The 14,037-nt window shown below is 47.9% G+C and overlaps 1 protein-coding gene across 1 annotated transcript in view; it reads right to left on the bottom strand.

The window, feature by feature from the left end:
* SLC12A8 (solute carrier family 12 member 8) overlaps window positions 1-11,318 on the bottom strand; it is a 135,011-nt gene extending 123,693 nt beyond the window's left edge. The window contains exon 1 of the mRNA XM_080825078.1: window positions 11,245-11,318. Coding sequence (XP_080681204.1) covers window positions 11,245-11,295 — 51 coding nt within the window. The 5' untranslated portion in view covers window positions 11,296-11,318. The remainder of the gene's footprint in view (window positions 1-11,244) is intronic.
* Window positions 11,319-14,037: the final 2,719 nt, after the last annotated feature.

Below are 14,037 nucleotides of genomic sequence, written 5' to 3'. Positions count from 1 at the left end.
ATAAAATCTTTTTTTTAAAAAAAGGAAAAGTCATTTATTACTATCTAGTAAAACGTTAGTCATGAAACCCTTCAGATGTGTATCAGTGGGCCATGTGCTTGGAGGATGACTGTTAACCTATATCTTGAGGAGTAAAGATAAAGTTAGTTTCCAAAGGAATTTTTGTAGATTAAAGTAGACTTACAGGATCCTGGAGGTCAGGATCATGTCAAGCTGAGGTTGCCTTCTACCCTTAGTGAAGTATTAACATCGAGGCAGTTGAGTTCCTAGAGGAAGGTCACTCTGTCTGTTTCAAGTACTCGTCAGTGGTCTGTACGCAGTGAGGAAATTTAATTTTTTCTTTTGCCTTTGTTTCCCACATCATAGAGGACCCCAAAGAGATTTTGTTTATGTGTGTTTTATCTACCAATATTTACCATGTCAGAAATTTAAAGGGAGACATTTTAAATTATTAATCATTTAAAAATCACAGTAATAACCTCATTATCTGTTCAAATAAATGCCCCATTCTCATGAAGAATAACTACTGTCCAAAACAAGACCACTTAATAAAAAGAGGCCTTGTCAGACATTTTGCGGATCATTCTAATGTCTGCTCTGATAGAAGACAGCTGGACCCGCTAGCTACTTCTGCATTCCATCTGTTGTGAAGTATTCTTTTTGAAATCCATGACAAAAGTTTGGCCTCCCACAGTTCTACAGTTAGATGGCAAGGGTGATTGACTACCACTGGTCCACATGTGAAAAAAATTACTGTCACCCAAAAGATGAGAATCACAAAACAGGGTGACATGCAACATAAGAAACAGCTATAGTCGGGGCGCCTTGGTGGTTCAGTCAGTTAAGCATCTGCCTTTGACTCAGGACATGTTCTCAGCATCCTGGGATCGAGCCCTGAGTCCTTGGAGCTCCCTGCTCAGTGGGGAGTCTGCTTCTCCCTCTCCTTCTGCACCCCCTCATGCACTCTCTCCTCTCTCTCTCTCTCTCAAATAAATAAATAAAATCTTAAAGAAAAAAAAAAGGAAAGAAAGAAAGAAAGGGAGGGAGGGAGGAAAAAAGAAAGAAAGAAAGGGCTATAGCCACACAGGAGCCAGAAGAAAGAAAGGAACTGTGAAAGAAATGAAGACCCTGTTGCTCAGAGCAGCAAAGCTTTAATAACTTAATACGACGTTTTTTTCTCCAATAACATCACTTGGTGATTCAGTTAAACACACACCTCACCATTATAAATGTTATTTCTAGGTTTTAAATTTGTATAATGAAATTTTTATAATGTGGAAATGTTCATTATAATCACAGAAAAAGATATAAATTTTACAAACCTCGACAATGTAAAAATAATAATCCAACCAATAAAAACTGAGTAACAAAATGAGGGAAATGGATGGGAGAATAAATGTGCCAATGTCTTCTTTTTTTCAGCTCAGGAAGCGATAAGTAAATAATTAATACATGGATAACTTGGTCAAGAAATTAAGGTACAAATATACGACTTAAAGGAAATGAAAACCAGAAATCAGAAGCAGTGAGTATCTCTGGGAAGTGTGGGTGAAGGCTTTTAATTTTATACCATTCTTGGTCGTTTGAATTGCTTTTTACTGCATGCATGGAGTATTTCAGTGATAAAAATATTAGCTTTTTTAATGTAAATAAACAATTAACACATTATTAGAAATATTGTTAAAATAGAATGGGGTTTTGTGCTGACCTAGAGTTAGTCCTCCTATTTTTAACTCAACTTCATTTTTTGCAACATCTGGAGAAGCCTGTGGTTTCAATCAGTTTGTAAGTGTTGGACGGATGGGATACTTAAATAGAGTGAAGGCTTTTGTAAAATTAATGTCTATTCTTACAATCTGTGTATTTTTTTTAAGATATTTTCATTTATTTGACAGAGAGAGACAACAGGGAGAGAGGGAACACAAGCAGGGGGAGTGGGAGAGGGAGAAGCAGGCTGAGCAGGGAGCCCAAAGTGGGGCTCAATCCCAGGACCCAGGGATCATGACCTGAGCCAAGGCAGACGCTTAACCGACTGAGCCACCCAGGTGCCCCTCAATCTGCGTCTCTTTTTTTTTTAAGTAGATTTTTTTTTTAAAGATTTATTTATTTATTATTTGACAGACAGAGATCACAAGTAGGCAGAGAGGTAGGCAGAGAGAGAGAGAGAGGAGGAAGCATGTTCCCTGCTGAGCAGAGAGCCCCATGTGGGGCTCGATCCCAGGACCCTGAGATCATGACCAAAGCTTAAGGCAGAGGCTTTAACCCACTGAGCCACCCAGGTGCCCCAATCTGCGTCTCTTTTAAGAGAAATTTGGTTTCCCTTTGTTTTGCTCTCGAAAGATCACTGCCTAAAATAAACAGGGAAAGTGACCCAGTCGTGGCTTCCTGCTTCAAGTTAAAGTCTCTAAGCACTGGGATTCACGTTAGATCACATTTCTCATCTGCTTCAGACGTGACTAGTGAGGGCTGCTAGGCCACCAGCACCTTCCAGTCCTTCGGAAAGCACCCAAGTCCTCTAACTGTTTCCAGGGACTGTTTAGGAAGAGAACACAGGAGATTTTTTTTTTTTATACAGACCAGGGGTTTTTACACCACTATCTTTTTTCCCTCTGTCTTTATGCCTGTGAAGAAGAAAACATTCACACACCAAAATAAAAACAAAGTAAAGGTAAATAGGATGCTTTCTCTTCTTGGAAGGGCCGCAAAGCCTGCATAGGCGTTACCTATTGAAGACTTTTGCCAAACTATTTTAAAGCACACCACCATCACTACACTCACCATAGCCCTTTGATTAGGTACTAAAACTCAGAAAGAATAAAATATACATTTTAAGAATCAGATTCACTTATACTTGATAATGACTGAAGAGCAAAAAGAGATAATGAATTATATTCGGGGATATATATTTCTTTAAATCATACTACAATTATTTAATATTGTTCTGTGACTATAGAAGTGTCTAGTGTTTAAACTGTGATCCTGATGAGATACATTTTGGCCAGAGAAAGGATAAAATGAATGGAAAAATATCCACGCCATAGGAAGTCTAGGCGTTCTATCAGGCCAGACCAGGGTATAAGCACCACCTAGTGGCACCTTCCTCAAATTACAAGAATAGTACTTCAGCCACAGTAGGATTTTCCTTGCAAGCCCTTCAGCCCGTGCTGAAGAAAGATTGACCATCCCCCAGCCCCAGCGCTAACCAGTTCTCAGAGATAACAGAGGGCTGGGCCAGGAGCACACCTTTCATATCCAAACCAACTAATTCGGAGTCTGTCCCCCAAATCACCCTTTTTTATCTAACCCTCACACACCAAGCTAATGTTTCCCCTGTCTAAACTGTCCCAGAGCCAGACACTAGGCAACTAGAGCACATCCCTATAGCCCAAAGCCCACCAGAACTATTCCAATGAGCCAATCCTAAACTCCCTTGCCCCGTTTTCCCCATGAAAACCTAATGAAGGCTGTGGCTCAGGCTGTCCCCTCGCTCCTACTCCTGCCTTCTGACCAGAACCTGAGGCTTCCCCAGTGGTCATGGGATCCCCACCCCTCTTCTTCTTTTTTTTTTTTTTTCAAAGATTTTTATTTATTTATTTGACAGAGATCACAACTAGGCAGAGAGGCAGGCAGAGAGAGAGAAGGAAGCAGGATCCCCGCTGAGCAGAGAGCCCGATGTGGGGGGCTGGATCCCAGGACCCTGAGATCATGACCTGAGCTGAAGACAGGCTTTAACCCACTGAGCCACCCAGGCTCACCCCGCTCTTCTTTTAGGAAATGAAAGTAGTAAATTCCTTCAAGGTCACTTGTCTCTTCATGTCATCAATCTCCTCCATAAGTGAAGAACCTCTGGGTACAAATGAGACAGGATCCCACTTAGCCATTTCAGTGAAGAATCACTTCCATTCCAGTTTCTAGGGCACCTTCATTCATAAAATGTCTCCATTCCCCTTTTTACAAACAGGCAGCATTTTTGGCTCAACTGTCATTTGGGGAATTGCAAACAGGGCTAGAAAATGGAAAGGGGGAACAACAAAGGAGAGAGCAGGAAGGGTGATGGTGTCCTCAGACTCAACCCTGAGAACTAATTGTGTCCCTTCTTCTCTCCCAGATTCCACAACCGTAAGCCTCTTCTCTTCTGCCATCTCCACAAGGTGCTTCTGTCCAGGTACCATTGGTGGCTTGGCAGGGAAGCTACCAACCAGCTGAAGCTTCACGACCTGTCACTTGCATGGAGTCCCTTCCAAAGGTTAGACCTAATTCTGTATTTGTAATTTGTATCTTTCAACTAAAGACAATCTCTAAAATCAGACAAGTTTCACACTCTACAAAAACTCAACTAAAGACAATCTCTAAAATCAGACAAGTTTCACACTCTACAAAAACTGAGAGGGGTCATGGTCCAGGGATCCCTGATGTGAGTCCTTTTCCATCCAAACATTCTGGACCTCAGTTTCCTTATCTGTAAAAGGAGGGGCTAACGGGGTGGTTTTGTCTTTTTTCTTTTCTTTTCTTTCTTTCTTTCTTTTTTTTTTTTTTTGAGTAAAGCAATAGAAGTTTTGTGTTTTTTTTTTTAAAGATTTTATTTATTTGACAGATAGAGATCACAAGTAGGCAGAGAGGCAGGCAGAGAGAGAGAGGAAGGGAAGCAGGCTCCCAGCCAGGCAAAGAGCCTGATGTGGGGCTCGATCCAAGGACCTTGGGATGATGACCTGAGCGGAAGGCAGAGGCTTTAACCCACTGAGCCACCCAGGCACCCTGCAATAGAAGTTTATTAAGTGAAGATGCAGAAAAAGCTCTCAAGAGTGAAAGGGGTTGCCAACGAGGCCTCTAGGGTTGGTCTTTTATAGAAAGCTAACCAGGAAACTTAAATCCTTTCAACATCTCTGTTGATAACACCTAGGGGCTGGTTATTCTTTGTTAGTCACAGATGATTATCATAAAATTACCCATCCCACACACCTACGGCAGGGTGAACCTGGAGTAGGGTGGTCTTTTTAAAAATTTTTTTAAGGTCTTATTTTTAATTTATTTGAGAGAGAGCACACACAAGTGGGGAGGGGTGAGGGCAGTGGGGGAGAGGGACAAGGAGACTCCCCGCTGAGCAGGGAGCCCAATGATGTGGGGCTCCATCCCAGGATCCCAGAATCATGACCTGACCCAAACACAGACACTTAACTGACTGAGCGACCCAGGCACCCCAGGGTGGTTTTGTCTCAAGTTCCCTTTTCCCTTCTCCTCAGCTCTATTTATTCCTCTACATACTAATAAAGCAATACCCTATAACCTCCGACGTGGCCACCAGGGCTCATTTTGCATATTGGCTTTTAAAAGATTCCAAACTAGGCCTGACAAACGCATGGCAGTCGGTTCTTAACCGTACATGGGCTGATGCAGGTGCAGAAGGCAAGGGCAAAGCTTTTACAATGAAGCTTGACACCAGTGCTCAAAATACTATTGTAACCTAGAGACAGGATGCATTAAGCTCAATCCAGAGCTGTGTCACTGGTCAGCATCTGTGGTTCTGGCCCGTCTCGGCCCCTCAGTGCATGTGTCCCCGGACAGGTGATTGGACACCTCTGGCCTTGTTTCTAGACATGCCAAGCAAGGGGGCTGGGCCAGAGGTTTCTCGGAGCACCCCCTGCCTCTCTTGCTGGTGCTACCTTCCTGCTCACCAGTGTCCCAAACTTGACCAGACTCTCTTTACTCTGACCATCCTCAGCTAACTTCAGGAAGCCACTGAACTGAGGAAGAGAGCAAAAGATGAGAGGGCAGAGAAGGGAGAGGGAGGGCAAGGAAGTCCAGCAATGCTGCGGGCCCGTTCAGGTCAGCCATGCTCACCCTCTGGAAACACCTCTCTCCACACTCAGGCCAGCAGCCGCGGCCCTACCTGCTCTACCAGGGCACCGACTTCCATCAGGCTCTTTTCCAGCGTGACTAGTCAGGCTGGCCAGAGCTGAGCACCCAGATTTCCTAGAAAGGGGTCCTCATGGACTACTCCTGCAGGAGCCAAGTTTCTGGAGGAAGGCTGGACGGGGAAGAAAGAGTACAAGTCACTCATACTCGCTAATCTGCAGCTTCAGGGGACTTGGGGACATCCTATTGCATAACCCAGCTTCCCTTTAGGTTTCTCTGGAGACCATCCAACCCTGGGAGAAGGAAGACAACCTCAGGTCCGTTGGAGGCATTCTTTATTCCATAGTAATTGTGAGATTTCAGGTTTGTTTGGGCATTTTTTTTTAGTAGATTTTTTTTTTTTTAAGATTTTGTTTATTTTTTTGACAGAGAGAGAGACAGCACAAGTAGGAGGAGAAGCTGGCAGAGGCAGAGGGAGAAGCAGGCTTCCCGCTGAGCAGGCAGCCCAGTGCAGGGCTCAATCCCAAGACTGTGGGATCATGACCTGAGCCCAAGGCAGATGCTTCACCGACTGAGCCACCCAGGCACCCTGAGATTTGTTTTAAGATCCCCAGCAATAGCTATTATTGGAGATCTTGACGATCATATGCACACAGTAAATACCTGGTAAGCTGAGCCGAATTTCCTCACTCTTCCCAATGCTAAAAGCACTTGATTTCGTTAGACATCAGACCTCACTCAGCACATGAACTTGCCATCTCTCCCTGCAGGCTATCTGCTTTCTCCTGCCAGCTTAATCTTCCCAACTCACCATATCCACCACCACAGTCCTCTCCGGCCAGAGACTGGCAGCGACAAGCGCGGGATGTAAGGCTGTTAGCCTTCCGTTGCCCTCCCCCAGCCTCCGGCTGCTCTTAGGTCCCCGGGCCCGTGCTTCACAAGCAGTGCACTCTGCTGGGCTGCAGCATGAGGTCTGCGTCATCCAGCCACTGAACACACGCAGTATTTACGGCTCGCCATGTGACGGGCTCTGGGCCAGGTCCTTCCACATATGGCACAAAAGCCTGAAAATCAGGTACTGCCTCCCCGTCTCACAGTTGTGGAGGCAGATGGGGAGCCCTGAATAACTTGCCTGAGGACCCAGTACGTCCAGCGTCACAGTCAGACTTTGGAACCCTGCCTCCGAGGTTCAAGTCCACCACCAAACCACACCTCACGTTAGTGAAGTGCCCGAGGACAGAGAGTCCCAAAATAAGACTGGTTCCTGCCAGAGGCTCAGCCGGTTCTCAAACACACACACGCATATGCACACACGTGTGCGTGCACACACACATGCTCACACCACACACAGGCACACACATTCTCAAGCCGCTCTGGACCCATCTAGGTCTAGAAAGTGTCCCATCCTCCTCAGCAGACACCAACCCAGCAAGCTGTCCTGGACAAGGTCCCACATTCTGGCTTCAGCCACTGGAATAATCCTGCATTTGGGACTTAGGTCTCTGCTGTGCTGAGTCCCACATGGGTTCCCCCCCTGAATCTTCTGATTACTTATATCACGACACTATGGAACAAATACATACTGCTCACCCTCGTTTTAGTATTAGCCAACATTTACTGGCTTCTTACTATGAACCAAGCACTATACTGAATATTTACAGGAATTATCTCTTTCTTTAAGATTTTATTTTTATTTATTTATCCAAGAGAGAGAGCATGAATTATCGCTTTTAATCTTTGTAACTCCCTAGGGCAGGTTTTATTACTGCACCCATCTTATAGGTGAGGAAACAGAGGCTTACCTAAGTTAAATAACTTGACCAAGGTCACAAAGTCTTAGATGAGCACCCTTGACACCACACAATTAACCTGACCTACAGCCCCTTCTCAGCTCGCCCAGTTAGTACTGATCAACACACACACACACACACACACACACACACACACAAACACATACACAGAGCTACTCCCTCTGGTCTCAAGACAATTAAAGTGGAACCAAGGACCCATCCATTCACCTCTCCACCTTACTCACAAGCATCCCCACTCTGGCTGAATTTCTTGAGAGCTACTTTCCAGTCACAGTGACCAAGAGAAGAGCAGATCTGAACCAAAGGATTTGGAATGGGGTTGCCTTCTTATTCCTGTGTTCTCTAAGCTCCAAAGCTCCTAGCAGAATTCCTGACTCCCGAGGCTACAGTAAAGGTAGAAGAAGGTTCACTGGAATCTTCTGGAGGGCCAGCCACTCCCAGAGGTCATTTGCACACATGTCAGCTACCACTCTGCCATCTATCCCCCACACAGGCCTCTGACGTACCATCTGGGGGGCTCTGCTCTACCACTGGGGTGGGAGGCCAAGAGCAGACAGGATTAAAGCTGGGGCCTTGGCAACAAGCACACCTGAGTTCCAAATGGCTCTGTTCTTTCAGCTGTCTGACCCAAATCATCCTATTCCCTCCAGTATGTGGCTCTGAGGCTTAAGTGAGCAACATTAAATGCTCGTTCTGTAGTAAGTGCCCGGGGCTTGGCCCGGGCCGTGTTTCCAAGGTTCACCACGTGTATGCTCTACTTCCACCATACCTCAGCACCTAATGCAAAGGGCAGCCCAGGGAGCTCGGTTAAGTAGAACCAGTACTAACTGAGCGCATCCCATATGCTGAGCACCAACGGCAGGCACTGAGGACGCAACAACAGATAAGGAGGTCACGGCCTTCCGGGAGATCGGAAAGAAGCAACTTGTTTCCATGCCCTACAGTCAGTGCAGGGGGGAGAGCCTGCAGCTCAAGCAGGGGGAGCTGAGTCACGGGAGGCCGTGGGGGTCAAGATAAGGAGTTTGAGCTGAATTCTGAAAGCAGTGAGATGCCACGGAAAGGCTTTAAGCAAAGGAGTTAAATGCACAGATTTACGCCTTAGTAGAGGATCATTTAAGTAGCGATGTGGAGAAAGAAGTTAGAAGCCAATCCAAAAATGGTGCCCTGGACAGGACAGTGCAGGGAGACAGAAGAAAGGGGTGAGTTTCAAAATGTGCAGATGGTGAACACCAAGGGCCTTGACCCTGAACGCTGTCCAGTCCCTCAGTGTTTGGAGAGAAGAGTGATACAGAGGCCTTGCAGCCACCACAGTTTTAAAAGCAAGCCTCTCTTAGGGCAACGGAACTCACCTTTGGCTACCTGCTATTTGTGGATTTGGTTAGTCAACTAATAGTCATCATCCACTTACATACCAGGCACTGCCTTCGGCACTAGGAAGGTTACAGTGACCAGTCAGTTGAGTGAGAAGTCTCCGCAAGGACTGGAGAAAGACACAAGCACAGCTTCTGGAGAACGGTGACCTCTGGCTGGAGTGTGGGACACAAACAAGATGCAGGCTCGAAACTCCAGCAGGATCAGCCTGGGCAGGGCCTCTGCTAAGGAGCCAAACTCTAGCTGGTGGACACAGGGAGCCACTGAAGATTCTTAACAGGGGAGAGAGGGTTGCAGCAGATCCCCCTCACAAAGGGAACCAAGAATGTTTAACTTGTCTCTTTTTTTGGACTCCCTGGGGACAAGAGCCTCATGTTTCCCATCTGGGTATCTTCTTCGTGCCTATCACAGCAGCCATTATTTTGGAAGGGGTCCACAAATAACATGTTAAGTGTGTAAACATTCATGTACAGCCTTACATGTCCAAAGAAAACACACAGGAAGTATGGGGAGAAGCTAGTCAAGTTCAAGAAAATGGAAGACCCCTGATTAACCAAGGTCTCTCTACAAGTCATCGGCCACACTAAGAACGAACAGCTCTGGGCAGGTGTTCTGAAACAGCTTTGAGGAGCTATACCAAGTCTCCAGTCCCTCACTTCTCAGCAGCATGGAAACTTCCAGGGCTGGGTGTGAGGAGTGGAGTACGATGGTGCAGGGGCTACAGCCCGGGGCCTGCCCAGGAGAAGAGGGGCAGTACCTTGTACTGGGTACTGGCCCCCTGCCAGCCATCATGCTCATGCTGCATTTCCCCCATGTACCTGTAAACCTGAAGAGGGGGTAACTGGCCAGTTTGAATGCCCCCACCAACTTAGAACCCCATCTGCCTCACCAGCCTCTGCCCTTTGGCTCAGGATGTTTAGGTTCTGGAGCCTGCTCTCTAGGAACTGTGTGAGGCCTTGAGTTGATTCTCTCCCCTCTCAGCAGGCTCATTCCTCTGTTTATGCCAGAAACCCTTCTGCTCTTCTCTACAAAGTATGAGTGAAATCCAATGGACACCGGAAACTTCAAGGTTGGGTGATCCTTCAACAGCAAAGACTGGTGCAGGTAGTTTCCTAATAAACACCGAAGCCCGGCTTTTTACTTTTTAAGGGATTCACTGTATTTCTGCAGAAACCCACTCCAATTCCATAGCTAGGTTGAATATTTACTATAACTAATGATCAACAGGGAAGGAGAAAAGAAAAAAAGAACTTGCAGGCATTAGAAAATTGAGAAATCCATTTTGATGTGGAAAACCGAGGCAGCAGAAAAATTATTAAATTTCTTTAACACCTACAGTCCATTGACAAGTCCTTGAAACTGGCAGAGTGACATTCCTCTAGGGACTCAACTGCCTCAATGTTAATACTTTGCTAAGAGCAAAAGGCAATCCTAGCCCAAACCCCCATCCCCAGGATCCTATAAGTCTAATTTAACATATAAAAATTTTTCCAGAAATTTCCTTTATTTCTAACCCCCCCAAGATACATGTTGGCAATCAAACCCCACCCCCCCCAAGCATATGGCTCACCAGTGGATATATATCTAAAGAGTTTCATGATGAAGGTTTTATTAGATGGTAATAAATGACATTTTCCCAACAGTAGCTAGCCCCCTTAAGATTCTGGAAACCTTGCTTCCAAACTCCTTAGAGACTTACGCTATTCCTAACCTTCTCCCAACTTGAAAGTATATAATGGGCCACTCCTCATGACCCTGGTGCAGCTCTTTCTGTTCGCGGGTCCTGTCCCTGTGCTTTAATATGTCTCAAGAATTCTTTCTTGGCCGTTGGCTTCAAACCCTAACATCTCTCCTACATCACATTTGGCTTCGGCATATATGAGTTATTTAAAAATAAAGTTACCTTCTTACACTAGTTTGATTCAACAGTAAAAAGCGTTTGTATTATATGAGTCCTCAGTCCATTCATGGAAACCTTCATGGGGCAGGAAGGGATGCCCAGAACTCAAAATCCACTACAAAGAATACCAAAGATTTTCTGTACACAGATGGTGAGCAGTTGGCCATAATATTTTCTTGATTAAGTCAGAACACCAAAATAAACTTCTGAGATAATTACTTTTAAAATAGGATACTATAATGTTTCCATTCAGCTTCCTGTCTGGTGACCCCTCATTCCCTCTCAGTCCCCCACACCACGCAAGCCTACCTGCTGGGCTGCCTCATGGAAGAGCTCCTGCACTTGAGACATCTGGGCCATTCTCCTGGAAATGGGGTCCTGGCAGTCTGGGTGGGCAGACCCCTCTGGAAGGCAAACACCATCCTTGGTGAGGCTGACTCCTCTTCCCTCCACCCTTATGCTCTATCCTTCCTGTATACACCAGACACAGCCCTGACTGAGGAAGGGACCTTTTCTACCCCATCTGGAAATAGCCCCTTTCTCTCTGGTACTCAAATATATCCGCACTTCCTTCAAAAGCTCCCTGTGTTCAAACTTTGCTGTCCTAGAGCCCCAGCTATGGCAGTTGGAGCCAGCCACCAGGCTGCCCAGTCCTTGAGGATGCAGTTGGACACTCTTCTCCCACCCTCGTGAACCCCTCTATCCCCAGCAAGGGCATCACTGGCTCACTAGAACTGGTTGCAGGTGGTGAGTGATTGTAGATTGGACCATGAGCAGAGGGGGAGAAGGAAGTTTAGGAGGTTCTTTTGGGGGTCCCCTCTGGAGCAGGGCCAGAAAGGGTAGGGGAGTGTAGGGCAGGTAACGAAAAAGGCTTGGTTCTCCTCAGTGGAGCAGTCTTCCCTTGGCATCAAAGCCAGCTTTCCTTGGGGGAGGGACCTTGTGCACCCGCCTGAATGCCCCCTTTCGCCAGCATAGGGATGGGGCAGAGACAGGGCTCTTGACATACTGGAAGCAGGAGGAAAGGGAGAATGAGGGGAGGGGTATGGGGGCAGAGTTTGTCATGTGAGAAAAACATGACCAATGACAGCAGCCAGCGAAGGCGAGAAAGGGAAAGCGCCCCAAGAGTATTCTAAGGAAAAGGGTTGGGGGCTGGGAGCAGGGAGACTGCAAGGATTTGGCGGGCTGCGGCGACGAGCAGGGTGCGAGGGGGGCCCGGAAAGGTTCCGGCGCCTCTCGGCCCCCTGCCCACGCGCAGACAGCGGGTAGTGACCGAGCCGTGCTGGGCATGCCACGACCCCCGCAGCTCCGGCTTCTGGTCTGCGGAAAAGGACTCCCAGGTTCCCGAGCCGGAGCCCCGACCCCCAAACGTCTTGGTCAGCTCCTGCGCGTCGGCGAGCCCCGGATGGAGCAGCCCACACCCGGCTCTCGGGACCCTGGGGAGAACCCAGCAGCCCTCTTCCGGGCGGGGCGGGAGACGCGCGCGTGTCCGGGCCCCCGACGACAGATGCGCAGGTGCACACGCGCCCGGGAGAGGCGGGGATTACCTGAGCAGGTGGCGACGCCTGGCCCCCGTACTACAGGACAGTGCTCCTCCAGAGAGAGAAGCCCTCCGCAGGACCACCTAGCGCACTCCCCACCTGGCAGCCCCATCCACCCTCACCTGCTCCCGGGCCCGTGAGCTCCTAGCGCTGGGCCCGCCCCGTCCCCGCCCCGCCGCCACGTGGCTGACCAGGTGTGCGCTGCGCGGGTCCCAGCTGTTGGGCGGGAGGGGCGGGTCCCGCCTGGGCTCGGTCACCGCAGCCACGCCCGCACGCACCGGCCTCGGGGCCAGGTGGAGACGGGGTTGCTGCAGAGCTTTCCCTCCGCGAGGGTCGAGCCCACACACCTAGCGCCGCCCAGGAGGGCTCCGAGCTCCCCGACAGATCTGCCGGGCCTGGAACGAGGGGACCGGAATCTGGATCCCCGGCCGGGTTACCGGAGTGGGGGCGGGGGGAGCGGGGGCTCCACTAGCCTCCAGACTTCACTCAACCGGCCACTGCCTCTGCAGCCCTCGGCCCATTCAACGCCACCAGCTGAGGTGCCCAGCCCTGGGAACTGGGACAGGACGCGAGCTACTCACTGCAAGCTCTGTCTATAGAGTAGTAGTCCAGCCCTGCACACAAGAGTGAGCAAAGTCGGGGAGCTGGAGAGCCGGCAACTCCTACGCTGGCCCCGTGGCTCCCTGGGCGGCTGCAGAAGCCTCTGGGCAGGAGAGGAGACTGCGCTCCGGGGATCCCCAAGTGCGGCTGGCTACCCCACTCGGTGACAACCCCCCCCCGAAAAAAGTGTAATTCTTTTGCCCTCCCCACCTTCAGCAAGACTCCGCTTTCAGCTTTCCCTAGGGAGCAAAGTCAGATTTCTAGGGCCCCAGCCTGCAGAAAAAAAAAACTGAATTAACATACAGAGAGATTAAATTATCTCCATTTCCAATCTGGCATATATCCTAATCCTTAAATAACTTCCTAGGCTTCCATGTGGGCTTCTGAAAACAGGAGGGCAGCTGGGAGTACTTCCCACGCCCACATGAGCCTTTGTGTGAAAATCCCTAAAAATAGAGGTTGTTCTTTTAAAAACAAAAGGGAAGGCAAAGCCATGGGAACGCTGACAGAGCCCCAACATCTCCTGCTCCAGTAAAGATTTCTTTTTTGGTGTGGAAAGATACATAACATAAAATGTGCCATTTTAGCCACTTTTAAATGTACATTTCAGTGACATTAATTACCTTCACTTTGTTGTGCAACCATCAAGGGTATCTTTTTTTGTCACCCCAAAACAGAACCACTACACCCATTAAACAATAACTCCTCACTGCCCCCTTCCCCAGCCCGTGATAACCTTTAATCTGCTTTCTGTCTCTAAGCATTTGCTTCTTCAAGATAGTTCGTAGAAGTGGGGTCACACAACATTTCTCCTTCTGAGTCTGGCTTATTACACCAAGTACGTATATCCTCAAGTTTCATTCATGTTGTAGAACGTGTCAGAACTTCATTCCCAGAAAAGACATTTTGTCATTAATAACGTACAAAGACATTTCTCTGCAAGAGAAAAGACTCCAGAATAAAT

The sequence above is a fragment of the Martes martes genome, assembly GCF_963455335.1.
Source record: "Martes martes genome assembly, chromosome: 1".
In the NCBI taxonomy this organism is placed as follows: domain Eukaryota; kingdom Metazoa; phylum Chordata; class Mammalia; order Carnivora; family Mustelidae; genus Martes; species Martes martes.
This window is presented reverse-complemented; position numbering and strand designations above follow the sequence as displayed.